Raw genomic sequence first — 27922 nt, forward strand, 5'->3', positions numbered from 1 at the left:
ACGATTGCTCTCCTCATTTACTTGACGGGAAGGTTAAATGATGAAGGACCATTTCTGATTCTTAGTCCTCTGTCTGTTTTGGACAACTGGAAAGAAGAAATAGAAAGGTACAGAGTAGATGTAGCTGAACTTGTATTGTTTATGTTAAGATATTTTTCTAGATGATGGATAGAAGATCATAAAGCAAAATCTTGTCATATTCAATGATTTTATTCCAGAAAGGTTGAACTGAAACAGTGTAGGCAAGACACAAGATCTGATAGGGGAGGATCCAGTGGGTGTTACTGTTACCCTTCTACAATTTAAAGGCTAGTACTTATTCTCAGTAAATTTTGCTGATGTAAAGGAGAAACTGTCCTTCTCACAGTAACATAGGAAGTAACTAAAGTGAGAAACATCATTGCATTTTTAGTTAGCACAAGACCCTCTTAGACCTGATCCTTCTCCCTGCTTAACACAGACCTTATCCTGGGGTTTAACCATTATTCTAGGTACAGTTCTGTGACCAGCACCTAATGAATGGCGTCTGCACACTGCAGTCCGTCCATGACATGCACACACCATCTCATGGCTGTGGCATTTGGGTTCATCTGATTCTTTCCTTGGATTTAGATTTGCTCCAGGTCTTTCTTGTGTAACATATGCAGGGGACGAGGAGGAAAGAGCCCATCTTCAGCAAGACCTAAAACAGAAGTCATGTTTTCATGTGCTGCTGACTACTGATGAAGTATTCATTCGTTTCTCCTAACCTGGGACCTTAGAAGTTGTAGAACCCACTGAATTATATTGACTTTTTTTTTTTTGAGAGCACACATTTTTCTAGGAGGACATCCACCTTCATCACATTGTCAAAGAGGGACTGTGACCAAACGAAGTGCAGGATCACTGTGCTTCAAGGTAGCTAGACATATTTCCCTCTCTACTGGTGGATTAAGTGGAAAGCTTCCCAGAAAGTGGCACTTTAGCCCTCTTTGTTGATGAACAGGAGGAGTCAGGTAGCAGGGCAGAGGGTTTCATGTACAGAGGCATCATGTCTGATAACCGGGGGATAGGAATGCAGTATGCCTAGTTTCAGTCTTGTTTTAAATCCTTATCTAAGTAAGTCCTCCCCCCAGCTCTTCTTGGCTACTTAATATCCAACTTGTCTTGGTTTGAAGTCTCTACTTAACCATAACTTCTATCTGTTTGTGTGATAGTGCTACTTAGAAATTGTGCTTAGTTTTTAACTTAGTAAACAAGTTAAAGGCTTAGATCCTGTGGTTTAAGAGAGTTAACAAGAAATAATCAGAATTTAACAATACCAGTCTTTATTTTTTTAATTCTAACTTTTTTTTATTTTGGTACCAAGGAATGAACCTAAGGGTACTTAACCACTGAGCCAATCCTCAGCCCTTTTTGTTTTTGAAGACAAAGTCTCAGTAAGTTGCTAAGGCTGGCTTTGAGCCTGCCACCTTCCTGCCTGAGTCTACAGAAGCTGCTGGGATTCAGGTGTGGGCCACCATGCCCAGCAATACCAGTCTTTTTAATGTGTCTTCCTTAATTTTTCAGATTTGCTTGAAAGATGCACCGTTTCTAAAATCGTGAGTATACTGTACCTTGTCAGAAACTGTGCTGAATGTGTGGAAGTCTTGTCTTTTCTTACATTTTTTTGATACTTGGCCTCTTTCCTGATATGTCTGGTCTGTCTTTGGGTCCTGTGGATGTATAGGCAGGCATGGTGGGAATTCTATGATCTAACCTCTACTCATTAGCTCTGTGTTATTGGGATGGTTTCTTAATTTCCATCAACTTCAGTGTCCTCATCTGTAAACTGGGGGTAGTTACCTTTTTTACTTTGGATGACTGTTGTGACAACTGAGATTAAATCTACATGGTTGATGTTTAGCAGATTACTAGAGATTTATATTACTAGCAGATTTTTATCATTTTTTGGTTTTATTTTGGTACTGGGGATTGAACCCAGGAGTACTCTACCACTGAGCAACATCTCCAGTCCTTTTTATTTATTAATTTTTTAAATTTTGAGACAGGGTCTTTCTGAGTTGCCAAGGAAGGCCTTGAATTTGTAATCCTCATGCGTCAGCTCCCAGAGTCTCCAGGATTACAGGTGGACCACTGCATCCAGCCTGGAAACTGGATTCTTTACACTGTAACTTGCACAGACACGTTCTCAGGACTGCTGCTTGAGATTTCACTGTAGTATAGGAGCCTTTTCCTGGCAATTACCAAGCAGCAGTCAGTGCTGTAGAACTGACTATTTGGAAAAGAAGCTTGAAGTATACTTGTAATTTGTCCATTTAACTATGTCTTGTTACTGGGGATTGAACTCAGGGGCATTTACCACTGAGCTGCATGCCCAGCCCTTTTCATTGTTTATTTTGAGATAGTCTCACTAAGTCGTTGGGACGGGACTCAAATTTGCAATCCTCCAGCATCCCAAGTAGTTGTCATTGTAGGTGTGCCCCGTTGTACCCTGTGTGCATCTTTCATACTCAGAAGGTTTTGTTCTCAAAGGGCCTTATCAATATTTTAAATATTTTTTCTCATCCAGATTGTTGTGAATGAGTTTCTGTTTTACTCTTACTTTGATGACTGGGCCCAAGATTTTATGATTCCCTCCAGTATTTTGTTTTACTTAATTTACATTTAAATGAGCATATGATGTGTTCCCTCTTTTTCTTTCTTTTTACTTTATTTCATTTTATGTCGTGTCACGTTATTTCATGTCATTTCATTTTATGGTTCTGGGCATTGAGCTGAGAGCCTCCCAACTGCTCTTCCACTCAGTCCTTCCCCCAGCTCTTCTTGGCTACTTAATATCCAACTTGTCTTGTTTTGAAGTCTCTCCATGGAAAGGGAGAGTTACTGGTAATAACCAGGAAAGTAAATTATAGCGCTGCCCCATGGTCTGTACAATAGAGGGATGAGGAGTACAAAGATATCCATGAAACATGGTACTATCTGGCAGGTCTCAGAAGGTAATAAGATTGGGACATAAATGTTCTTGGGTACTTTATGTAAATTGTCCCATTTTGGTTTCATGAAAATCCTAGTAGGCAGAGATTATTATTCATTTTACAAATGAGGAAATTAAGGGATTAAGAATCCAAGTAAGGCAGAGCAGACATTCAAACCCAGCACTTGGTGCTTTGGGCCTCTTTTTTTTAATGTTTATTTTTTTAGTTGTAGTTGGACACAATACCTTTATTATATTTATTTAGTTTTATGTAGTGCTGAGGATCAAAACGAGGGCCTCGCACATGCTAGGCAAGTGCTCTACTGATGAGCCACAGCCCCAGGCCCTGGACCGTGTTTTTAAGAGAGTGTCTCTAAGTAGGTAGAAGCATTGAAATGTCACCTTATTCAGTAGAAACACATTTTTACATTTCAGTCTGTTCTGAATGCATTTCTGGGTGGATTTAAGAGCCTTAGTAATAAAGAGACATTTATAATATTGACTCATATCAAGAATCCCAACAACATAGTTGTTTCTTTTAGTATGTTTGTTAATGTTATATTTCTCCATTGCTATATTTTACATTCTGAAAATAGGCAATGTGATAAAATCTGCACTCAAGAGGTTTATGAAGGCCATTTAAAGTTGTATGTTATCGCCATGAAATATTGAAATCTTTTGGACAACAGACAGTAGACTTGTAAAATCTTGTATCGAGAAGATCAGGAGTTCCCTTGTTGAACTCTCCATTCTTGTGTTGGAATTCCCTCTACTTTCGTTTCCGGGAAACAATCTTTAATTTCCTTTGATGAGTGATTCAATCCACTTTCACTCATTGAACCAAAATCCACTTCACTTAGCCTTTTGCGTTAAATAAGCATTTTTAGATGTTTGTGTATATACATATCTGTGTCTAGTCCTTCCAAAGGAATAAGACCTAGTCTGTTTTGAGTGGAACTATACTATGAACGCTCACCACCTATGTCATAACTACTATCCAACCTCATGGGGACCCTGTCTCCTTATAATCCTAAATATATCCCCTGCTTATTCTGCCCAGTGCTCTCCTTGGACTTCCTGCCCTCTCTTTGGATCCCCAGTTCAGTCTTCTCCTACTCCACTCTCATTAGCTGAGTGTCTATCTCTGGCCCTCTTCCTCTCAATTTTCTCATTTTTTCTTCCTCTGAGGAGGAAGGCTTCCTTTTTTTTGTTGTTGTTTTTCTGCAAATATTTATTGAATCATGGTCCAGATGAGGCCATAGGGATAGAGAAGATTAAGACATTGACCTTGACTTTCAGGGGTGTGTAGTCTTGTAGCAGATGCAGACAAACAGAAACAAAGGCAAAAGGGTGGCATGTGCTCACCAGTAGGTAGAGTGCCAGTGTATTTATTAACCTGCCCACCGCCTATACTGTGAGCCTCTGTGATCAGATTTCCCACATTTAATTCCTTCCCTCCAAAATTCCTCTTACAGTGCTTGTGGGACACAAGAACTGTGTAAACATATTTATTAAATGGTTTAAATAAGAGGGAAAAATGGGAGATGCTTAAAAAAGAGTTGAGTAAAAGTGAGGAAGAAGATGATATTATTAACAGCTAGTACTTATTGAGATTTACTGCTATAGTTTGGATCCTATATATCTCGCAAAGGCTCATATGTTAAAGTCTTGGTCCCCAGCATGAAACTGGTGAGAGTGTGTGGAACCTTTGAAAGGTGAGCCCTCATGGGATGTCTTCTGGTCATTCATTGAGGATGTGTCCTTGTAATGGGTAGCAGGGATCCAGCCTCTTCTTTGCTCTCTCTGTCCCAGCCTTGAGATAGCTGGCTTGCTCTGCCATGCCCTTCTGCCATGGTGTGCTTAACAGCAAGGGGTCCAGCTGATGGTGGACTGACCCTCCAAAATTGTGAGCCAGAGTAAAACTTTTTACTTTATAAACTCATTATCTCAGCTACTTGTCACAGTAGCAGAAAGCTGACCAACACATTCATTATGGGTTAATTATCTTTCTTTGTATTAGTTTTTTTATTTATGTATGACAGCGGAATGCATTGCAATACATATCACATATATAGAGCATGTTGTTTTCATATCTCTGGTTTTATACACAGTATATTCACACCATTCATGTCTTCATACATGTACTTAGGATAATAGTGTCCATCACATTCTATCATCACTTCTAAACCCATGCCCCCTCCCTTCCCCTCCCACCCCTCTGCCCTATCTAGAGTTTGTCTGTTCCTCCAATGCTCTCCCTCCCTACCCCACTAAGAATCAGCCTCCTTATATCAAAGAAAACATTCAGCATTTGGATTTTTGGGATTGGTTAACTTCACTTAGCATTATTCTCCAACTCCATCCATTTACCTGCAAATGCCATGATTTTATTCTTTTATTGCTGAGTAATATTTCATTGTGTATGTTTGCCACGGTTTTCAATCCATTCATCTACTGAAGGGCATCTAGGTTGGCTCCACAGTTTAGCTATTGTGAATTGTGCTGCTATAAACATTGATGTGGCTGTGTTCCTATAGTATGCTGTTTTTAAGTCCTTTGAGTATAGACCGAGGCGTGGGATAGCTGGGTCAGATGGTAGTTCCATTCCCAGCTTTCCAAGGAATCTCCATTCTGCTTTCCATATTCGCTACACCAATTGCAGTCCCACCAGCAGTGTATTTTCTCCCACATCCTCGCCAACACTTATTGTTGTTTGTGTCCATAATAGCTGCCATTCTGATTGGAGTGAGATGAAATCTTAAGAGTACTTTTGATTTTTATGTCTCTAATTGCTAGCGTTGATGAACATTTTTTTTTCATATATTTGTTGACTGATTGTATATCATCTTCTGAGAAGTGTCTGTTCAGGTCCTTGGCCCATTTATTGATTGGGTGGGCTGGTTGGTTGGTTGGTTATTTATTTATCTATCTATCTATCTATCTATCTATCTATCTATTTATTTATTTATTTTAGTGTTTAGCTTTTTGAGTTCTTTATATACCCTAAAGATGAGTGCTCTGTCTGATATATGAGGGGTAAAGATTTGCTCCCAAGATGTACACTCTCACAAATTGTTTCTTTTGCTGAGAAGAAACTTTTTAGTTTGAATCTGTCCCATTTATTGATTCTTGATTTTAATTCTGGCACCAAAGGAGTCTTATTAAGGAAGTTGGGGGATAATCCCACATGATGGAGATCAGGGCCTACTTTTTCTTCTATTAGATGCAGGGTCTCTGGTTTTATTCCCAGGTCCTTGATCCATTTTGACTCGAGTTTTGTGCATGGTGAGAGTTAGGGGTTTAATTTTATTTTGCACGTGGATTTTCAGTTTTACCAGCACCATTTGTTGAAGAGTTTATCTTTTCTCCAGTGTGTGTTTTTGGTACCTTTGTCTAATATAAGATAATTGCAATTTTGTGGGTTAGTCTCTGTGCCCTCTATTCTGTACCATTGGTCTACCAGTCTGTTTTGGTGCCAATACCATGTTTTTTTTGTTACTATTGCTCTGTAGTATGGTTTAAGGTCTGGTATAGTGATGCCCCCTGCTTCACTCTTCCTGCTAAGGATTGCTTTAGCTATTCTGGGTCTCTTATCTTAGCAGATGAATTTCATGATTGCTTTTTCAGTTTTTATGAGGAATGCCATTGGGATTTTGATTGGAATTGCATTAAATCTGTAAACTGCTTTTGGTGGTATGGTCATTTTGATAAAACATTAATTCTGCCTAACCTAGAGCGAGGTAGATCTTTCCATCTTCTAAGGCCTTCTTTGATTTCTTTCTTTAGGATTCTATAATTTTCTTTATACAGATCTTTTACCTCTTTCCTTAAGTGGATTCCCAAGTTTTTTGTGTGTGTTCTGGGGTTTTTGTTTTGTTTTTGGTTTTGTTTTTGTTTTATTTTTATTGTTGTTGTTTTGAGGTTATTGTGAACGAGATAGTTTTTCTCATTTCTTTCCAGAGGCTTTGACACTGATATACAGAAATGCTTTTGACTTATGATGTTGATTTTATATCCTGCTACATTCATTTATTTACTAGTTCTAGAAGTTATCTGGTGGAACTTTTAGGGTCTTCTAGGTGTAGAATCGTATCATCATCAAATAATGCCAATTTGAGTTCTTTTCCTATATGTATCCCTTTGATTTCTTTCGTCTAATTGTTGTGGCCAGTGTTTCATGTACTGTGTTAAGTAGAAGTGGTAAAAGAGGGCATCCCTGTCTTGTTCCAGTTTTTAGAGGGAATGTCTTCAATTTTTCTTCATTTAGAATGATGTTGGCCTGGGGCTTAGCGTAGAGAGCCTTTATGATGTTGAGATATGTTCCTGTTATCTTTAGTTTTTCTAGTGTTTTGAACATGAAGAAGTGCTGTATTTTGTCATATGCTTTTTCTGCATCTATTGAGATGATTACATGATTCTTATCTTTAATTCTATTGATGTGATGGCTTACATTTATTGATTTCTGTTGAACCAACCTTGCATCCCTGGGATGAATCCCACTTGATCATGGTGCACAATCTTTTTGATGTTTTTCTATTCCATTTGCCAGAACTTTATGAGAATTTTTGTATCTTGTTCATTAGAGATACTGGTCTGAAGTTTTCTTTTTTTGATATGTCTTTGCCTGGTTTTGGAATCAGGGTGATATTGGCCTCATAAAATGAGTTTGGAAGTGCTCCCTCTTTTTCTATTTCCTGAAATTAATTAAGAGTATTGGTATTAGTTCTTCTTTAAAGGTCTTGTAGAACTCGGCTGTTTATCCATCCAGTCCTTGGCTTTTCTTGGTTGGTAGACTTCTGATAGTATCTTCTATTCCGTCATTTGAATTTTTTTTTAAGAGAGAAAGAAAGAAAGAGAATTTTAATATTTATTTTTTAGTTCTCGACGGACACAACATCTTTGTATGTGGTGCTGAGGATCGAACCCAGGCCGCATGCAAGCCAGGCGAGCGCGCTACCACTTGAGCTACATCCCCAGCCCATCGTCATTTGAAATTGATCTGTTTAAATTGTGTATTTCATCCTGATTGAATTTAGGCAAATCATATGACTCTAGAAATTTGTCAATGCCTTTGAGGTTTTCTATTTTATTGGAGTACAAGTTTTCAACATCATTTCTGATTATCTTCCTGTTTGTCTGTAGTGTCTGTCGTGGTATTGGAAGGAAGGCTTCCTTTTTATAGGCCAGCCTTTACACAGACGTTTGTTTTAATTTTTCAGGTATTGTCCTTCCTTACCCACTTTTTTGTTTGACACACTTAGTTTTACAAGTGCAAAAATAATGCAGTGGGATTCCATAATGTTTACCAATAAAATTAAAAACTTAAAAGTCTTATAACGCCCACTTTATTATCTTTTGCATGATTTTCACATTTTTAAAAGGATATTCAATATTTATACCTTTTTCATTATTGTATTTTGCAGCTACCATTTATCATTTTATCACCTATTATTAGATAGTTTATTTTCATTTTTTGTTATTTTAAGTTAATGCATCTAGAATATCATCCAATCTTTTTCCATATTTTGGATTTTTTAAACAGCTTTCCACCAGTAGCATCTGTTAAAAATATGATTCTAGTACTGAAACTTCTTGAGAAATTGCTCTTGTGACATACCATACTATAAACTTGCTGTGGCAGCAGCCCCCAGTGACCTCCACGTTAACAAGTCCAGTGGCTACATCATCCTGGACATCTCCGTGATCCTGTTCACCACTCTCCCATTTTAAAGTCCTACTCCTTTAGCTGCTGTGACATCACTGTCTCCTGATTTTTCTTATGGGTTTGAATCTCTGCTCTGCTCTTATGATCTTTACCTAGTTACCTAGCCTTTCAGAGTTTTAGTGTCCTTGTTGGCACGATTATGGTTACTTGTCTTATTCCTTGGATTAAATTGCACACAAAGCCACAAGCACAATGTCTGTTACAGAGTACAATATGATAAATGTATCCTTCCATTTCTGTCTCTGGCTCCTTACTTTCTGCATAGAGCTCTCTCATATGAGGGGAAAACAAAGCACATGGTAACCTTTCCAGATAGGAAGGTCATGATGCCAGGTATGCTTCTATCAGAGTGGGCTGTTAGTTTTTCTAACAAGTCATAATTGTATAGTAAGATGTGATTGTGAAATATATTTGAGCTACATGAAGCTGAAAGTTTGGATTTTCTCTCACAGCTTCTCCTAGAGTGTTCTTGTTGTGGATGAAGCCCACAGATTGAAAAGCCAAAGCTCTCTGCTGCATAAGACACTCTCAGAGGTAAACTCAAAGGATAGTCTTAGTTTTTACACACCCCCCTTCCTTTTTTAATAGACTTTATTTTTTAGAGCAAGTTAGGATTACAACAAAATTGAATAGAAGGTAGAGAGTTCCCATATATCCCCTGCCCCTTTACAAGCCTAGCTTCCCCCATCTCAGCCTCTCCCTGAAGAGAGATGTTAAAACTAATGAAACTACATTGGCACCGCAGTGTCACCAGAGTCCGTAATGCTGGATTCACTCGCTGTTGCATGTCCTGTGAGTTTGAACAAACAGGTGATGGCATGTTTCCACCCTATAGTATCATGCAGAGCAGTTTCCTGGCTCAGAAATCCTATACCCATCTGTTCACCGTTCCTTCTCCCCTCTAACTCCCCTTTAAAACCACTTAGTTTAGTCTATACAGAGCCAACTAAATTGAAACTTTATTATTATTATTCTAATTTGTAATATATGATAGCAGAATGCATTACAATTCACATTACCCATATAGAGCACAATTGTTTATATCTCTGGTTGTACACAAGTAGAGTCACACCATTCGTGTCTTCATACATGTACTTCGGATAATGATGTCCATCTCATAAATTAAAACTTTTGTATTAAGACTTCTGCAGAGCTAAATAAACCTATTTTGGAGGGCAGTGACAAAAGTAGTATTTAATATGGCTAATTACTATTCCTTTCTCTTTTATATAGAAGATAACATTTACTAAAATCTAGTTATCAAATGAGTCAGACCCTACCCCAATAAAATGCATTGTATTTTTGGAGATGTTTCAACTCTCTTTTGAGTGCTTTTAATTTTTCTCTCTCTCTTTTTTTTTTTACAAATAAAGATCTTATACTCCTGTCTGCAGTTGTAGATGCATTGGATATACCTTATGCCTCCCCCAATTTTAAATAGAGTGTACAACTTGAACCTGAGCCTTCTGATTTCATTTGCCTTGGTTCATTGTGTTATATCATGTCCCTCTGTCTTCAAATAAATGTTGTGATGGGTCATTTGGTTTTGCTTACCAGTGGTAGAGATTTTTAATTGTGTTAATTTACATATTCTAGTTCTCGGTGGTCTTCAGTCTCCTGTTGACTGGAACTCCTATCCAGAACAGCCTCCAAGAGCTCTACTCTCTCCTCAATTTTGTGGAACCTGACCTGTTTTCCAAGGAACAGATGGAGGATTTTGTTGAACGTTACTGGGATATTGAAAAAGAGTCCAAATCAGGTTAATTCCCATTTAGCAAATTATCCCCAAGAGATCTTGACACAGAAACTTCCCTAATGCATAAGAGTTGTAGATTGAAAAGGAAGAGAATCAATAACTGGAGAATGCCTTCCAGGGAGAAAAACCACCACAGATATAAGGCATATGATGGTCCCTCATGTGGTATCCACTTGTTTGCTATCCATGGCTCTTACTTGTTTGTTACATGATTCTGCAGTGGGGCTTATTGGTTCACTTTTGGAAAAAGTAGAAAGTACCCACTGATATGTGTGCTTTTTTAAAAACCAACTTCAAATTTTTTTTTCATTTTTTTTTCTCTTTGTGGTATGGAGATTGAACCCAGGGGTGCTCTACCACAGGGATACATTCCCAGTCCTTCTGTAAAAAAATGGAGACAGGGTCTTGCTCAGTTTCATAGGCTGGCCTTCAGCTTACCATCCTCATGCCTCAAGTTCATGTTACCATGCTGCTTCAACTTGTAATTTATAAAAATTATAGACTTTGTTAACTTTCCATGCCACTTGCCAGTGGAGAAAAGTAAGTGCATGCTATAGACCCAGACTACTGTTAAGAATTCTACAACACTGCTGTTTTCTTTTAACCAGAAGTTCGAGATGATTGGGATGTGGAAGGGAAAAGGGAAGCCTTCATTCGTATAACCGTAGCTTTTTCTTATACCTTTGCCACTCTGCCTTGTGGAACATTCCCATAATATCTGAATACCCTAGGATGATTGTCCAAAACAGATGGCAGGGGGCCTCCCAATGATTATGTGTGTGCTGGTTAAATATGAGTTGCAGAGGGTTCTTAGAGCAAAAATTCCCAAACCACAGGGTAAAGATGACCAGCAAACCTGCTCTGATTGATTACTCCCATGTTTAGAGTTGTCAGATATGGGACATCTAATTACAAATGACAAGGGACACACTGGTACTGAAGAGCTATGAATTGTTTATCTGAATTTCACATTTAACAGGTTGCTTGTATTTTTGTTTTCTGTTTCTGGTTTTCCTACATGATGTATACTTCCAACAGTGTAGCTTTTGAAGTCTAAGATGCCTGTAAAAGAACAAGGGATTAGAAGTTTTTAAAAATCCACTTTTAATGCTCGCCATTTTCACATTCACTTGTGTGTCCATGGATAAGTGGTCTGATTTCTCTGAGCCTCACTTAACTGTCATAAACATGGAGACAGTATTGCTCACCCTGCATTTCTACGCTGTATGCTGATCAGTGAGATGGAATGAAGAATACCCTGGAAAACAGTGTCTTGAAAATGAGATTATTCCTAAGAAGAATCCAGTTCTTTGAGTGTTGTAGTTTGGGTATTAAAAGCCAGTAACAAGTCCAGAAGGAATAGGAAGAAACCAGGATAGGGAGAAATGATTGGTCCTCTAATTATGGTGGTTCAGCTTATAATTTTTTGACTTTACCACTTTACAAAAGCAGCAACATTCAATAGAAACTGTACTTTGAACTTCAAATTTTTATTGGTGTACCTATTTGTACCTATGTTTGAGGTACATATTTATACCTGTTGATGTTTTGCATAGTGATCACTTAGGTCATTAGCATATCATATAGCAAAACCTTTATCATTTCTTTATGTTGAATATATTCAAAATTCTAGATTCTAACTGGTTTAAGATATAAAATGCATTATTGTTAGTTATATTAGAATGTTCAATATAATCATCAGGGAAATGCAAATCAGGAACATAATGGGAAACCTCCCCCCCCCTTAGAATGGTTATTACAGACACCAAACGCTGGCAAGGCTGTGGTGGAAGTGGAACTCTGAGACACCCGGGTGGGAATGGAGATGGTATGGCCATCGTAAAAACCAGGATGGCGTTTCCTCAGAAAACTAAATAGAACTGCTGTACAATTCAGCAATCCCATACTGGGCATATAGTCGAAGAAGGGGATCGACATGTCAAGAGATGTCTGTGCTCCTGTGTTCATTGCAGCACTCTTAACAGTACCCAGAGTGTGGAGCTCACCTAGACGTCCATTAGCAGATAAAAAGGAAATGTGGTGTAGATACAGGATGGGATGCTCTTCAGCCATAAGAAGGCATGAGTTTCAGTCTTTTCCCAGACTTGGGATAGGTTGTAAGGTACTGTCCTGTGAGGCGGGGTGGCAGCAGCGAGGCACCACTCCCCAATGACTCAGCGACCCTGAGGGTAAGTAACTGATACCACACAGTGCTCTGTGTTGTCAGTTGTTTAGTCACAGGCATTCAGCACATTACATGAAGTATTCACAGTTTTTCATAGAAGAGGCTTGGGTTAGATTATTTTGCTGAGTGGACTAATGTAAGTGCTGAGCACATTTGAGGTAGGGTGGGCTGAGCTGTGGTGTTTGGTATGTTAGGTCCGTTCAAGGCACTTTTTACATCTAAGATATTTTCAGTTTGTGATGGGTTTATAGGAATGTAATCCCTTTGTAAGTCCAGGAGCATCTGTAACTGAAAACTTACTGTACAGACTTAGAACGCAGAATTAGCATGAAAATGAGGAAAGTGAGTTGCTCCATGTTCTCTAGTAGTTCGGCGCCTCTGCTGTATTTTTGTACCACACTCTTTTATGTTGTTTCCTTCCACAGCAAGTGAACTTCACAACCTCTTGCAGCCGTTTCTGCTGAGGAGAGTGAAAGCAGTGGTAGCTAAAGAACTTCCCAAAAAGACAGAAGTAGTGATATACCATGGCATGTCAGCATTGCAGAAAAAATACAAGGCTATTTTGATGAAAGACCTAGTTATTCAGAGGACACTTGGTCCATTAAGAAACTAAATGGGGATGTGATTTTTGTGCAGGGAAATATTTATGATTACACTCACTTTGTGTAGCAAGAATATAAGGTAGAATTTTGTATTCTGAATGATATGCCAATCACCTGATGTGGAACAATAGCAATGTTAAGTGTAGCTCAGACTTGGTTGTTGCATGATGGAATTTCTCTTTTTCCTCTTGCATGGTTTTTCTTATGCCTGCAATATAGCAAACACTTTTGTCTACTCATGATTTTTATCCTCTATTTGCTTTTTTTTCTCCCATCTTAAAACCACAATAGCAGTTAAAGAAGAAATTTTAGAAGTTTACAATTGTTTTAACAAAGCACTGCTAAGTTCACCTTGTAGACTTCCTTCTCAAAACAAAGTGAGGAGTAAGAAAATCCCATATGGATATGATTTTAATTCTCAGTGCAATTGATTGCCATTTGGGAGGGTAGTATAAACTTGAGGGAAATACTATGAAATGAGAAAGGTTATGTTTGTGTTTTGTTTGTGTTTTGATTTGTTAGTCCCTTTTCCTCTCTATCTTCAAAATTTCAGATGCATTTGAAAATGAGATGGCAAGGAAAGTTAAACTTCAGAATATCTTATCCCAGCTTCGAAAGTGCGTGGATCACCCGTATTTGTTTGATGGTGAGCCAGTGTCCTGTTTCCCCCCATTATTTTTCATTAGTAGTTCTGTAACCAAAATCATAGCCAGAGTCTTCAACAGAACTGCTGCATTTATGTGTCTACTCTGCTTCTTCTCATTTTCTGTATATTAATGATATCTCGTGTTATTCATACTGAAGATTTCTTCACATGTCCCGTAATATTCCTTAAGCTGCTTTCCTTTTTCTCTCTTAATGCAGGATCCATTGCATTTGCCTGGACTCTACTTTTCTGCAATCTAGAAATGTTTCTAAGATTTTTTGGAGGGCAGGGAGCTTTTCTTTCTTTCATGATAGTGACAGTTGTGGAGAGGAAAACTGGCAGCTTTACAGAATGGGTCATAATGGCGATTCATCTGACCCTTCTTTAGGATTGGATTTCCTTTCGTCTTGAGCCCTCTTGGTCACTACGCCCAGTTCTCTGTGTTCTCTGTGATGCCCAGGCATTGTCAGTTCACGTTTCGTTAACCTCTCAGATCCCTTGACACAGCAGATGGCTTCCTCCTTGGGATGCTCTTCACTCAGCTTCTGGGGTAGCAGTTTTTCCTGCCTTTCTTCCTGTCTGCATGCTCCTGCTCTGTGTCCTTTGCTCTCTCCTTTCATCCTAGTGACTTCTGTACATGTCCCTCTAAGCACTGCTCTTGTTGCCACAAATTTATGTGTAGTGTTTCATTTTCATTCCCATTGGGGTTTTTGGATGCACTCTGATGGCTGGCCCAGGAATTCCTTAGTGTAGAAAGATTGCAAAAGGTCTGCTGTACTTGTTTTAAGGGGTCTGCCAAGTACCATTAGGAGCTGTTTAAAAGTTTAACAGAACTTTAATCAAGTGTACATTAGAACTTTTTTTTTAATAGAGAAGGGCCATTAGGAACATAGATTTTGAAGGACATCTTCCAGAATATTCTGACTGCCGCCTGTACCTTGAGAATCACTTTTATACACACCTAAGCCTATTTCTTGATTTCTTATCTAGAGTGAGAGCCTTAGAATTTTCTTTGTGGATCTTCTTGATCTCTGGCATCTTCCTTTCCCTCAGTTTCCTAAAGAGTGAGTTTGTTTCTTAGATAAATATTTATTAGACTTTTTGGATGTGCCAGGCTCTGCAGTTGATATTAAGCAAATAATTAGAAAATGCCTCAAATAGGTGAGACTGAAGGGCCTACTGCATTAGAAAGAGCTTGGGCTCTCTCTGTTGCCTACCTATTGGGTTTTCTACTTAAGAATTTTCCCTGACTCAGGGCACACAATTAGGATTGGGCTCTCTGCTTTCCAGGTGTGGAGCCAGAGCCTTTTGAAGTTGGAGACCACCTGATTGAGGCTAGTGGGAAACTTCACCTGCTGGATAAGCTGCTGGCATTCCTGAATTCCAGGTAGGAATAGGTTGACATGTACTGCTCTTGGGGAGTGACTAGTTCAAACCTGAGTAATGAAGAACTTACTGATTCTTGAGACTGATTCAAGTTCCCTTTTTTAGAAGCCTGGAATTCAGGGCCTACTTTCTCTGCAACTGTACACCCACCCCATTCTATCTCATCCAACCCCACTCCTCCACCTTGATCCTTTCTTTCCTGAATTCCTGCAGCATTTAGGATCCCAGTCCAGGACTTGGCAAGCCCTACCTTACTCTGCTACCTTGTTGATCAATGTATGTTCACCTCATCTGTCCAGCTATGTTGGTTGCATCCACAAGGATGAGTCAACATTGAGCATTTCTTTTAAAATTGCCTGCTGGTTCCTTGAATTGAACTGACACATAATAAAGGTTGAGTAAACACTGGTTCTTGTTAATCTTTGGGATTTGATTTAAACTCAAGGCGTAGTTGGGGAATACTCTTTCCCTGAAATGCAAGTTGGGTATCAGAAGATGACATTTGGTTAGTGTTCAGCAGCCTGGTATCCAGCATGTACATCTTCATCACCACAGGAAAGGGGGAGTCTAGGAAAAGACAAGAGACTCAAGAATTTCAGAATTGTGCCTTTAGGATGATTGCCCCAGGTGTGGCCTGAACTAACTTAAAACTTCAGATTTGTCAAAATTGCCCAGTCTTTTGCAAATTAAATAATTGCATGTCCTGGGGCTGGAGTTGTGGCTCAGTGGTCGAGTGCTTGCCTAGATAGCACATGTGAGGCCCTGGGTCCAATCCTCAGCACCACACAAAGATAAATAAATAGCTCAGTGACTAAGCACTCGCCTCACATGCGTGAGGCAGGAGATTCGATCTTCAGCACCATGTACAAAAATATAAATAAATAAAACAAAGTTATTATGTCCATCTACAACTAAAGAAATTAAAAGAATAAAATAGATAAAGGTATTGTGTTCAACTATGACTAAAACGTAAATATGAAAAATTGTTAATAATCATAATTACATGTCTTACTGTATTTTATGGCCTTTGACGTATCTACCATAAGTGTGTGTGTTAGAGATGGAGAAGAACCTATAGATACCTTCCATCCAAGTTTTTCATGACCTCGAAAGGTCACGCCCAATGTCATATAGGTAGTAAGTGGCAGAGAGAGATAAGAATCCAGGTACTCACCTTCAAACTCAGTGCTTTTTCCAAAAATATGGGGCTAGAGTCTGGCCGATGTTCTCCCTAACTCTTGGTCTTACTCTCCTGGCAACATTAAGGTAAGTTCGTTTTCTTAGAAAAAAAATTTTTTTGACAGCATTGTCCTTGTTTGTTCAGGCAAATTTAAAACAATGTCTGATGATAAGGGCTGTCACCCTGATTTTGTTTCTTCTACATTATTTTGAATTATCCTTTCCTTTATTCACACTCTATATGTAAGTTTCTTGTGTACCATGGGGGATTGCTTCTCTAACATGATGCTTTTCGACTTTTCTAGATGGTAATGACTTGTACCGCCAAGTGGGAATAGCAGTAGATAGCCTTTCATAGCTCTTCAGGATCTTGGGGAGTGGGTGCACACACATTTGTACCTTGCCTTTACTCTTCACATGTATATTTATTTTACTATTGAAATGAAACTTCTGTCTTCATTGAGTGAAGTGATATTCCGGAAAGAGGATCCTTGGTTACGACAGGGCTTCCACACTCCCTGGTGAATTGACAGGTGCCCTGGGACTGCTCTGAGGGATGCAGCTACATGGGGAGGCACTTTGTCTTCTTGTATAAAGTATTCAGAGTTTCTGAGAAAGTTACAGGACATTGATATTTCTACTTTAGCATTTCCCTTATGTGTAAAGTTATCCCCTTTGGTCATGTTGCCTGAGGGTCACTCCCCGTAAACACTACTAGAGTTGGCAGTTTCTCCTTTTCTTCTTCTTGCCAGGGGCCATTGCGTCTTACTCTTCTCTCAGATGACCCAGATGTTGGATATTCTCCAGGACTATATGGACTGCAAAGGTGACTCCCCTTGGCCACTACATCATCTGAGAGTCATAAGGGGTGTGGTAAGGTTACCGAGGAAAAAGTTAAAGACAAAGAAGGTGAAAAGGCTGAGGAGAGGGGACAGTGGTGTGTGAAGCAAGATCAACAGCAGGGTAGAGACACATGGGCAGAAGTAACACCCACATTCTCACCAGGTGATGTAGGTGATGGGTATGGAGCAGACATTGTGAAAATGTTGAGTGGCTTCAAAAATGTGTGAGTCGAGTTTCAGCGACAAACACTTGCAGCGTCTCTTGACAGCTCAGCAGTTGTGTACTTATGCAGGATTAGTAAGAAAGGGAAGATAGATAGTATGGAGATCCCACAAATCAAGCAGAGGGAGGGTGAGAGCAGTTATTTCTGTGACAATAGGGGATGTAGGCAGTTACTTGAGAACTCTGCTTAATATATAATAAAATTGATGTGGGATAATGGGACAAAGCTTGATTTTTTGAGCCTGTGGGAGAGTATCAGCCGCAGAAATAACTGTTTTAAAGTTTAGTTGGGAGTGGTCTCTCAGATCTACTTGATGCCCCCCAAGTACTGCAGTAACTGGACACTTCAGCTACTGGCACATTGAGGAATCTCGAGTACCAAAACATGAATTGAGATTATAATTCCCCTTCCTGACCTGATGCGTGGTGACAAGTGGAGAGCCCTAGAGCTTCACTAAAAAGCAGGTGCTGGGTCATCAGGCAGGCTCCCAAGCGCTTGTCTTACTGCTTGCCTAAGTCAGGATTGTGTCTCAGTAGTCACCAACTGCCAGTGTGTGATATTTAGGGTGGCCTGGGAAGAGTCAAAACCAAATATTACCTATGCAAATGCCAAAGACTTTGGCTGCCTGTGGTTTTAAAACCCAGGATAGTGTGTTATGGTGATTTTTTTGGTGAAGTGATGAATTTTTTTTTTATTGGTTGTTCACAACATTACAAAGCTCTTGACTGAAGTGATGAATTGTTCCCCTAAATTTAGATCTTTCAGACTGGGGTTGTGGCTCAGTGGTAGAGCCCTTACCTGGCATGTGAGAGACACTGGTTTGAATCCTCAGTACCACATAAAATAAGAAACAAGATCAAGTTATAAAACAATTGAGATTTTTCCTTTGGGCTTTATTGAAAGTAGGGCAGGCTTGGGTGTGGAAAGGACAAATAGGCATTGGCTTAGGAATGACTCGATTATTTTATTTCCTAAGAGTCCTTGCAAAGAGTAAGGACCTGTGTGTGGTTGTTGTCTTCTCTACGTAAAGGCTACAGCTATGAGCGTGTGGACGGTTCTGTGAGAGGCGAAGAGAGACACGTGGCCATCAAAAGCTTTGGACAGCAGCCCATCTTTGTTTTTCTCCTGAGCACCAGGGCAGGTAAGCCTATGGGTGTTGAGGAAGCAGACAGTCATCCCACCACTGGTACATTTTCCCCTAATTCTCTGAAAGGAGAGGTTCTTACCAAGGAGTATTGAAAAAAGAGAGAATCGAAGCACTTACGTAGCCTAGTACTGGACTTCTCGTGTGGAGCTCTTTTCTGTTCAACCTGTGAAGCTGTGATCGTGAGAAGGGAGGCTGAAACCTGGGCCTGTTGGAAAGTAATTCTAATCCACTTAGACCACTGACCAGGAACGTCCTGTTTTGTTTTGTTTTTAATTTGGGGGAAAGTTTTATTCACATTCATTCATTCTCCTTTCTAGCCATGAATTTGGAAAATAAGATAATCTCTTTTCTAGTTTCCCTTCCTCCAGGAGTACCTCTGAAAGAGTGTTATAAAGTTTAATAAAGATTTATTTAAAATGTGACTAGAGTGAAACTGACAGCTATTTATAATTATTATGGTATTGTCCATATGACTTAATCATAAATAAATGACACTTGTGGTTTTGCCAGTTGCTTTCACATAGTATTAAATAATTTGAAATCGGTTTGGGGAAATGGAATTTTTCTTACATTCTGAATCAAAAAACCCTAAATTAATTTTGAATTCATAGTCTGGGTTTCATGATCTTATTTTTTTGATGGTAATCCTGATGGAATAGATATAGGAACACAAACAGGAATTGTGTCCTTGATGATAAAGAGATTAATGTCTTTATGGAATGAAAGGTCATCCTTATGTAGAAAGCACTTAGTAAGTGCTTTGTACTATATGGGTCTATAAAAGAAGTGTTAGATATGACCCTTGAGTATCAGGAGATCATTTCTCTAGTGTGTGTCTTAAAGCCAATAATAAGATACAATCAGATTCCTTTGGTCCAGTCTCTTCCCAGGTCATATAACACACCCTGTCATTCAGTCCCATTGTCTCATGATTAGTCTTTGGGGAAGCTCAAAGGATGTGGTCAAAGGCATGGTCAGTGTTGGGAGAGGAATTTTATTTATGTGTTTAAGATTTTTGTTTTTTAGAGGAAGAGAGAGAATTTTTTTAATATTTATTTTTTAGTTATCGGCAGATACAACATCGTTGTTTGTATGTGGTGCTGAGGATCGAACCCAGGCCACACGCATGCCAGGCGAGCATGCTACCGCTTGAGCCACATCCCCAGCCCCGCGTTTTAAGATTTTATTTTTCATATTTAGAGAGCAAATAATGTTTGAAACATCTAAAATTAGTTAATCTCCTTGGAGGCCTCAGAGTAGATTATCTAGAAGCTGAAGCAGTCCTGAACATTAGCCTTTTTCACGCACTAACTGTCATACGTGCCATCGTGTTGTAGCTATACCTGTGCCGCGTTTTCATTTAATGTTTCCTTCCAGCTTTCCACGAGGTTGTTACCACATATTGCTGGCAGATGGCAGCGATAGCTTAGGAATATGTCCCAAACAACTAAATGCAGCTTAAAATATCTTTGGTGAGGAAGGGCTGCACTAGCCACTATTAACTCAAGAGAAAGATAATTTTTTTTTAACTTTTTTAGTGATGACAAAGCAACTTTATTATTATTATTATTTTTTTTTAGAGAGAGAGAGTGAGAATTATTTATTTTTTTTAGTTTTCGGCGAGCACAGCATCTTTGTATGTGGTGCTGAGTATCGAACCCGAGCCACACGCATGCCAGGCGAGCATGCTACTGCTTGAGCCACATCCCCAGCCCAAGAAAGATAATTCTTATGGAACACAAACACATTTTCAAATGATATGACTGCCTTGATAATTAGCATACAGTGGACAAAAAGGTTCTGGAGCCTGGCACATTAGTGCATGCCTACAGTTCCAGCTACTCAGGAGGCTGAGGCAGGAGGATGGCTTGAGCCCAGGAGTTCAAGGCCGGCCTGGGCAACACTGTGAGACCCTGTCTCTGTCCCAGGAGTAATGACCTCAGATTCTGGAATATGGGATGGAATCCTGACTGTTTTATCTTCTAGTGGTGCAACTTCAAATAAATCCCTTAATGTAGCTGTTTCCATTTCAGCATCTGCAAAATGAGAATAGTGCTAGCAAGGACACAGGGTTGTTGTGAGGGTTAAAAGAGTCAACACATGTAAAGTGCTTGGCAGTAGTAAAATAGAAGTGTAGCTCTTATTATTGGGTATAACTTAGCCTTTCTCCGTATTCAGTCATTAGTATTTCTTTATTCCAACTTTGATTTTATAGGAAGACTTCAATGAGAACGTTCCTGCCTGGCTTGTCTTACATCCAGCCAGGAGTTAGTAGTCCTGTAGAAAGGAACCCTTCATTCAGTTCTTGGAACAAGCCCTTTTAGGCCTGTTTTAGCAATGAGCTCCAACGACCCTGGCTAGAGTGTGTTCTGTACAGTTTCCACATTTATCAAAGAGAAGCCTGTGGTTTGCTTCTTAGTACTCTAAATTTCTGAACCCAAAGTGCTCTTTTGGCCTTTTCCTGCACCATTGGAGAAAGACCAGAGAGTTGTTGCATTGAGTGTTCTTGTCTTGAACTGATTTTACGACATCTTCTTTGATCAGTGTGGAAACCAGTACAGGAAGACACTCTCAGGTTTTCTCCACTCAGAGGCAGGTATCATCTGCTCTAATCATAGCTAGTGTCAGGTCTTCCTACCTTGTTGAAGCTGCAAGTGTGGTCATGTGTGTTTCTTACTGCCCACTGCAGACCTCTCGTTGTTTTAAGATACATTTTTAGTTGTAGATGGGCACTGTTTTAGTCAGCTTTTTCACCTCTGTGACCAGAACCAACTGTGGAGGAGGAATGTTTATTGGAGGGCTCATGGTTTCAGAGGTCTTAGTCCATAGAAGGCCGACTCCATTCCTTGGAGCTCCAGGGGAGGCAGCATCATGGCTGGAGAGTGTGACTGAGGGTAGCAGCTCACATCATGATCAGAAAGCAGAGAGAGAGAGACTCCACTGTCCAGATACAAAATATATACCCCTTATCCATGTGCCTGCTGAACCCCTTTTTCCAGCCACACCCACATGCCCCAGTTACCACTCAGTTAATCCCATTAGCAATTCATTCACTGATTAGGTTAAAGCTATATCCCAGTCATTTCTCCTCCAAACCTTCTGGCATTGTCTCACATGTGAGCTTTTGGAGGACACCACATCTAAACCATAACAGATGATACCTTTATTTTATTTATTTTTATGTGGTGATGAGGAAGGAACCCAGTGCCTCACGTGTTCTATCACTTGTGTTTTATCACTGAGCTACAACTGCAGCCCCCAGACCTCTTATTTTTGGAGCTGTTTTCTGAAAGAACTTGTGTCCTTATTCACAGACTGTTTGAAGCAAAATCCAATCAAGGTTTTCAAACAAATATTAAATGTCTTCGTGCAATTAACTTAAGCATCCTTTTCTTCTGCTTACTTCTCATTCTGTTATATTTGATAATTAAATTTTCCCAGTTCACGCAATGAAAGGTGAGGTAGCACTTTTGACCACTGTAGGGTGGTCAAAACCTGAAGTTTGGGGCAGAAATTTCAGTTTGAAGGATGAAACCAGTCAGTTGGACTGATTTCAGATTTTCAGTAGGACCCAGTCCTGCCTTGTGTGTTTTCTAGTTCCTTATTTGTGTGTTGCTGATCATGCTCCTTTTTTGTATGGTTTTCAGGTGGAATTGGCATGAACTTAAAAGCAGCAGATACTGTTATTTTTTCTGACAGTGATTTTAATCCTCAAAATGACTTGTGGGCAGCTGCCAGAGCTCACCGAATTGGCCAGAACAAGTGAGTGAGTTAGTCATTGGCACCTTTCTGCTCTGTTGGCTTGCAGCTGTGGATTGGGGAGGAAGGTGGACCATGTAGTCCTGACAACAGTGCCACGTTGGAGTTAGAGTCCACTGGGTTTGAACCCTGTTGTGCTGCTGGCTTGTAGAATCATGTTGGGGGATCAGTGGTCCCATGATCAGTTCAGACTCACTTTGTTGAAAAGAACAGTTAAATTCCAAAATGATTAGAAGAAACTTAGAATTTATTTAGTTCATGTTTCTCACGTTAGATCCTAATTCAGTTTAAAAATGAAGTTAAAGCCAGTGGGTGCACATGCCTGTAATCATTATCGGCATGGGAGACTCAAGCAGGAAGATCAAGTTTAAAGCCAACCTTGCAACTTACCTAAACCCTGTCTCAAAACTTTTTTTTAAGGCTAGGATTATAACTTCATGGTAAAGCTCTCCTAGGTTGGGTTCCCAATATCACAAAGAGGAAACAAAGTTGTGTTCAGCTACCCTTTGACTTGAGGTAACATGCCTGCCAGGGGTTATCCTGGCTACAGATGAAGGCCCAATAATGGTCACTTCATCTTCCTTCCTCTTCCTCTTTTGGGGAAAAGTTCAGACAGAAGTTGAGGCCAGATTTCTCTAACAAATGCTCAGGTCCCAATGAGCAGTGTCCTTTTCATTGTTCCCTGAATGTGTCATTTGGTTTTGCTTCCTTTTGGGTGTATTTTCCTGGCATGCTTTTTTCCCCAGCTTTGCAGACTTCTAACACTGCTCTCATTTGACTCCCATACAGGGCTGTGAAAGTGATCCAGCTGATTGGCCAAGACACTGTGGAAGAAATAGTTTATAGGAAAGCAGCCTCCAAACTGCAGCTCACCAACACAATCATAAAAAGAGACCATTTTACTCTGGGAGCCCAGAAACCTTTGCCTGATCTGACCTCCAGGTAAAATGTGTTCTTTTTAGAGTCTCATGATTTATAACCAGTACTATCTTTGGATGAGAATGCAAATAAAAGATGAGAATAAAATAAAAGCATTAACCACCCATTGTTGCAAATTACACATTTTTTTCATTGGCCTAATTCTTACCCTCTCAGTACCTAACTACATGCAAGGTGCCATACAAGCTAAAAATGAGGGTGGCATTTAAAGGCAGAGAAAATAGAATAAAGAGAATGAGCTTTGAACCATCTAACTTGGATTGAAATTCACATCTTATCCCTTATTGGATGTATGACTTTGAGCATGTAACTGAACATCAAGAATCTAATCTCTTTATGGCTTCTAAAGATGAGTGTGCCACGAGTTACCTCAGAGAGAATTTGTTTAAGTTAAAAAAAAGGAAGAAAAAAATTTTTCTTCCTTTTTTTTAAATCAGTGATGATTAGTTCCATAGCTCCTCTTTAATCCCAGACGCTTTGAGTAGTGACTTACAGTACTCATTCAATACTCAGAGATGAGTGAACAAGATTAGGAATTCAAAATTATGCCATAGGATATAGGGATGAAAGCACTAGAGTTAATTTGTTGAAGAAGGAAAAATTAGATGAGAGTCAAATGCTGTCTTAGAATATCCTAGAGAACTCTCTTTTGGTAGGAGGTTTAGAGTTATTCCTTAGCAGCAGCCTTTGAGATAAAATTGAACCTATATTATAATATACCCCAAGTCCTTCTGAGGGATTAGATGCAGAGAGATCAACCCCTAGTATCTAGTATGATTCAAGCATGAAGAGAGTAATAAATGTCTGAGAAAAGGTAGTAGCTGTGGGAAAGTCTGCTGTAGGAAACTGCAGAGAAATGACAGGAGTTGGCTATTGTTTTGAGGCAGGCAGTGTGAGAGAGCAAGTTCCAAGATGGCTTTAAGCCTTTAAGCCTGAAAGATGAGAGTAGAAAGTAGGAAGACAGGGATAGAAATTAGAAAGATGAAGATAATGTAGGCTTTAGTCAATAGAATTTGTAGTAAAAATCAATATACATTATTGTTAGAGGGAGACTCAGAAAAGAAAGGAATTAGAAAAATTTGCAAGAAAAACCAGGCTTTAAAAGGATCAGCTTATCAAACAAAAAATTCAAGAGGTATATGAAAGGGAAAAAATTACACAGTATTACAAGCACAATCATCAAATTTACAACTAGCCCAAGCATGAGTGTAAAAATGGCAGTTTTATCACATCTGTATCTTTACACATCAGCATTGCAGACAGGGAAGGCGCTGTTTTTGTTAGGGAGTCACTGACCTGCAGGAAAGGGTCACAGATTTGGGGGTACTAGAACCCGAAAGAAGAACCCTAGGTTTTGTTTGTTTGCTTGACTTTAGTTTATCTTAGAGAGTAACTGGAGTCTTTGGCCTTTTGTGTTTTGAGTCTTCTGCATGCTCATCTGTCATGGTGGCCGGGCAGGCTGTGCATTTTATTTTCACACTATTGAAGAGGCAATTTCAAATGGAAGGTGAAAGCTTGAGAGAGAGGTGCATGTACACTGTAGGTGTCTAAATATACTTCTTTACAGGACCTTGGGAGAGGAGCTCATCATGGGCTGTTGTGAAGGCACAGGCGTCAGGAGTTAGAGGAGATGCTTCCCCAGTGGAGGGAGCTCCAGGCATTCAGTCAGGGGTTTCCCTGTGGCATTGGCTGCTAGCACATCATTGTGAAATGCACAGGCACAAACTCTGCCATGGGACCAGATCCTGGGGCCAGTACAAACTATGGGCTGGTGGAGAGGACCTCGGTGGGACTTCCTGCCCAAGCCATGGCAAGAAATCACACTCTGGTTCTGTCTTGATTCTTTCCTCCCCACCAGACTGTGAGTTATTTATGGTTGCCAGGAACAAGGGTGATAACTCACTGCCTTGTCTCAAAATATAGCAGGACTTTTTTTAAGTTATTAAAAGAATCTAATAGTAAAAGACGTGGTTCTGGTTTGATAAATCTAAGCAGTATAGAGCAGTGAAGTCCTGAAAAAGGAAAGCAGGTTCCTTGTCTTAGAAGGAGAACACAACAGAAACAGAGAACAGATAAAGATGCGGTGAACACTTATTGAATGCGTACTGTGTGCTAAGCATTGTGTGACGTGCACTTTTTCCAGTTGTTTTAGAAGAAGAATAACAAAAAAATGAGATAGACGTTGTCTTTACTTCCATCTTAAGAAATTTTCCAAACATCAGATTCATGACTCTAATCCGAGCACTCTTTAACTTCCAACTACATGCTCTTAGTTACTATAATAAAGTGGTTTTCATTTAAAAAATGGGTAGTTCCTTAAAGACATGTTGTGAGTGAGCAGTAGCGAGGGAAGCCAGGAGACATAGTCCAAGGAGTGGAAGAGGGAAGGGTCCCAGTATGGACTGAGCCTCATCATAAATACTTGGCTTTCTTCTGTTTTGGGTACTAAATGCCAAAGCCATTTGGCTTGGTTATATATATGTACACCAAAGTTAAATATAAATATAACAGGTATGGTTTTGCTTAGTTTTTGTCATAGTTTTCATCTCAGGTATTTTCAAGCTAAAGTTTCCAAGTTACAGAATAGGCAATCTAGAGATAATTAACCAAATCTAAAAGGGCAAAATGAAAATGAAGTCCCATGATGTGGATCCCAATTGGTTCAGAATTCCTAAGAGATAGTACTTAGGGAGGTGGAGAGTTGCAAGTAGCAAATGAAAGCCAGGTAACACTATCTAAGATTCTGGTTCCTGTAGCCATAGGAAGTAGGCTGAGTATATCCCCTAGGGGGAGCAAGAGGGCAGGATGGGGAGTGCCGCAGGATTATCCAGGGAGATTGAAATTGAGAAAGGGCTTTTGGGTCTGGTGATCAGGGTGGTTATGGTTTTGCCAAAGTGGGTCTCATAAACCACTGTAGTAGCAAAGCGGCTTGGCAAGGACAGGTGGCAGCTCATGGTGAGATGAGGTATTCAGTGGCACCTTCTCTTTATAAGAGTTTGGCAGTGGGAGAGGTAAGAAGGTAGCCAACAGGTTCTCTGAGTTCTCTCAGGACTGCTGGAAGTGCCTGTAAAAAATGCTGGTGAGAAGTGCTATAGAAGATGCTGGAATCATTTTATCTGCCCCCACTCCTCAAAAAAATTGGAGGCCCAAATTTTTTTTGGTATTGTAAATAATTGTCAAAGTCAACATCTCTGATCATCATTTATCACCTCTCTGCTTATTCCTCATCCAACTTCAAAACAGCCTGGCAGGTGTCATTTTTGATGGAAGAGAAGAAAGTCCATCAGGGAAAGAATTACCTGGTATCATTTAGACACTTAGCAAGTCACACATCCTCATCTGTGTTTTCATGAGAACTAACTGGGTCTCTCGTTTTCTTCATTCAAGTTGAGTGACATACTGAAATTTGGCTTGGATAAACTGCTGTCCTCTGAGGGGAGCACCCTGGAGAAGGGAGACCTGGAGTCCATCCTGGGAGAGACAGAGAATAGCCAGTGGGCCTCTGATGCCCTGCCTGCAGCTGGAGGAGGGATCAGAGAGCAGGAGGAAGGAAGTGAGTTGGGGTTAGGTGAGCCAGTGACTCCATCACCTCAAGGTAGGGTGTGAGTGAGATGCGTCCCCACAGGAAGTCTGGGACCTTTCTTTCCTACCCAGCCCTGTAGTCATCTGATGACATTCTTAAGGCTTCCTGGTCCAAGAACTGCCAGAGTAATCCTTGTTCCCTTGAAGCTGGACTTTGAATCCAAGTGATGGTATTAATGTTTATGGTCCTGTCAGTCTCAAGGATTAAATTTGAACCTTTTCTCCCTTGACGCAGACATCTTCTCTGGAGTTTATTTGGTAAACCTCCTATCTTTATGATGGTGCTTTGCACAGTGATTCCTCTTCTCAATAGTAGAATGTTTTTTAAATTGCAACTGATATTTATGGACATTTATTGTGTTCATCAACAGTACTGACTATGTCATGTGCTTTAGGTCGTTTAAGACCCATGAGGTGGGGGGCTGGGGTGGTGGCTCAGCGGTAGAGCACTCACCTCGCACGTGCAAGGGCCTGGGTTCAATCCTCAGCACCACATAAAAACAAAAGTAAAAATAAAGGCATTGTGTCCAACTTCAACTAAAAAAATACGTATTAAAAAAAAAAAGACCCATGAGGTGTAGGAGATCATTTTGTCTTCCTTTTTCTTTTTTCTCAAATTTGGTGTCCCCCCCTTCTCTCTCTCTCTCTCTCTCTCTCTCCTCTCTCTCTCTCTCTCTCTCTCTCTCCTCTCTCTCTCTCTCTCTCTCTCTCTCTCTCTATATATATATATATATATATATATATATATATATATATATATATATATATAATTTAGTTGTAGATAGACAGCATGCCCTTATTTTATTTTTTTAATGTGGTGGCTAAGGATCGAGCCCAGTGCCTCACACATGCTGAGTAAGCACTCTGCCACTGAACTACAACCCTAGCCCCAATATTTATCTTTTTGTCCATTTTCTGTTCTGAAATATTTGAATTTCAGACTTGAAAGGGTTTTTTTTTTTGTTTCTCATGATTATTTTTAAAATGACTGTTC

The 27922-nt window shown here is 39.7% G+C and overlaps 1 protein-coding gene and 1 pseudogene across 2 annotated transcripts in view; both read left to right on the forward strand.

The window, feature by feature from the left end:
* On the forward strand, window positions 1-26871 carry LOC144374803 (chromodomain-helicase-DNA-binding protein 1-like). The gene is made up of 11 exons (XM_078037572.1): window positions 1-107; window positions 1549-1580; window positions 9134-9215; window positions 10278-10440; window positions 13778-13870; window positions 15161-15257; window positions 17188-17261; window positions 18532-18642; window positions 22296-22410; window positions 23197-23349; window positions 26734-26871. The coding sequence occupies exons 4-11, from the start codon at window positions 10389-10391 to the stop codon at window positions 26735-26737; spliced, it is 699 nt and encodes a 232-aa protein (XP_077893698.1). The 5' UTR covers window positions 1-107; window positions 1549-1580; window positions 9134-9215; window positions 10278-10388; the 3' UTR covers window positions 26738-26871.
* The window catches only part of LOC144374801 (transport and Golgi organization protein 1 homolog), a 77292-nt pseudogene continuing 76139 nt past the window's right edge, over window positions 26770-27922 (forward strand). The window contains exon 1 of the transcript XR_013434089.1: window positions 26770-26899. The product of XR_013434089.1 is annotated as a transport and Golgi organization protein 1 homolog (transcript). The remainder of the gene's footprint in view (window positions 26900-27922) is intronic.

The sequence above is a fragment of the Ictidomys tridecemlineatus genome, unplaced genomic scaffold (genome assembly GCF_052094955.1).
Source record: "Ictidomys tridecemlineatus isolate mIctTri1 unplaced genomic scaffold, mIctTri1.hap1 Scaffold_89, whole genome shotgun sequence".
Lineage (NCBI taxonomy): Eukaryota > Metazoa > Chordata > Mammalia > Rodentia > Sciuridae > Ictidomys > Ictidomys tridecemlineatus.

Excerpts from the sequence above, each read along its gene's own strand:
- LOC144374803 (XM_078037572.1), top strand. The coding sequence starts at position 10,389 with ATGGAGGATTTTGTTGAACGTTACTGGGATATTGAAAAAGAGTCCAAA. Across the intron at positions 10,441-13,777 it reads TGAAAAAGAGTCCAAATCAG|ATGCATTTGAAAATGAGATG; the intron begins GTTAATTCCCAT and ends TCAAAATTTCAG. Across the intron at positions 13,871-15,160 it reads TCACCCGTATTTGTTTGATG|GTGTGGAGCCAGAGCCTTTT; the intron begins GTGAGCCAGTGT and ends TCTGCTTTCCAG.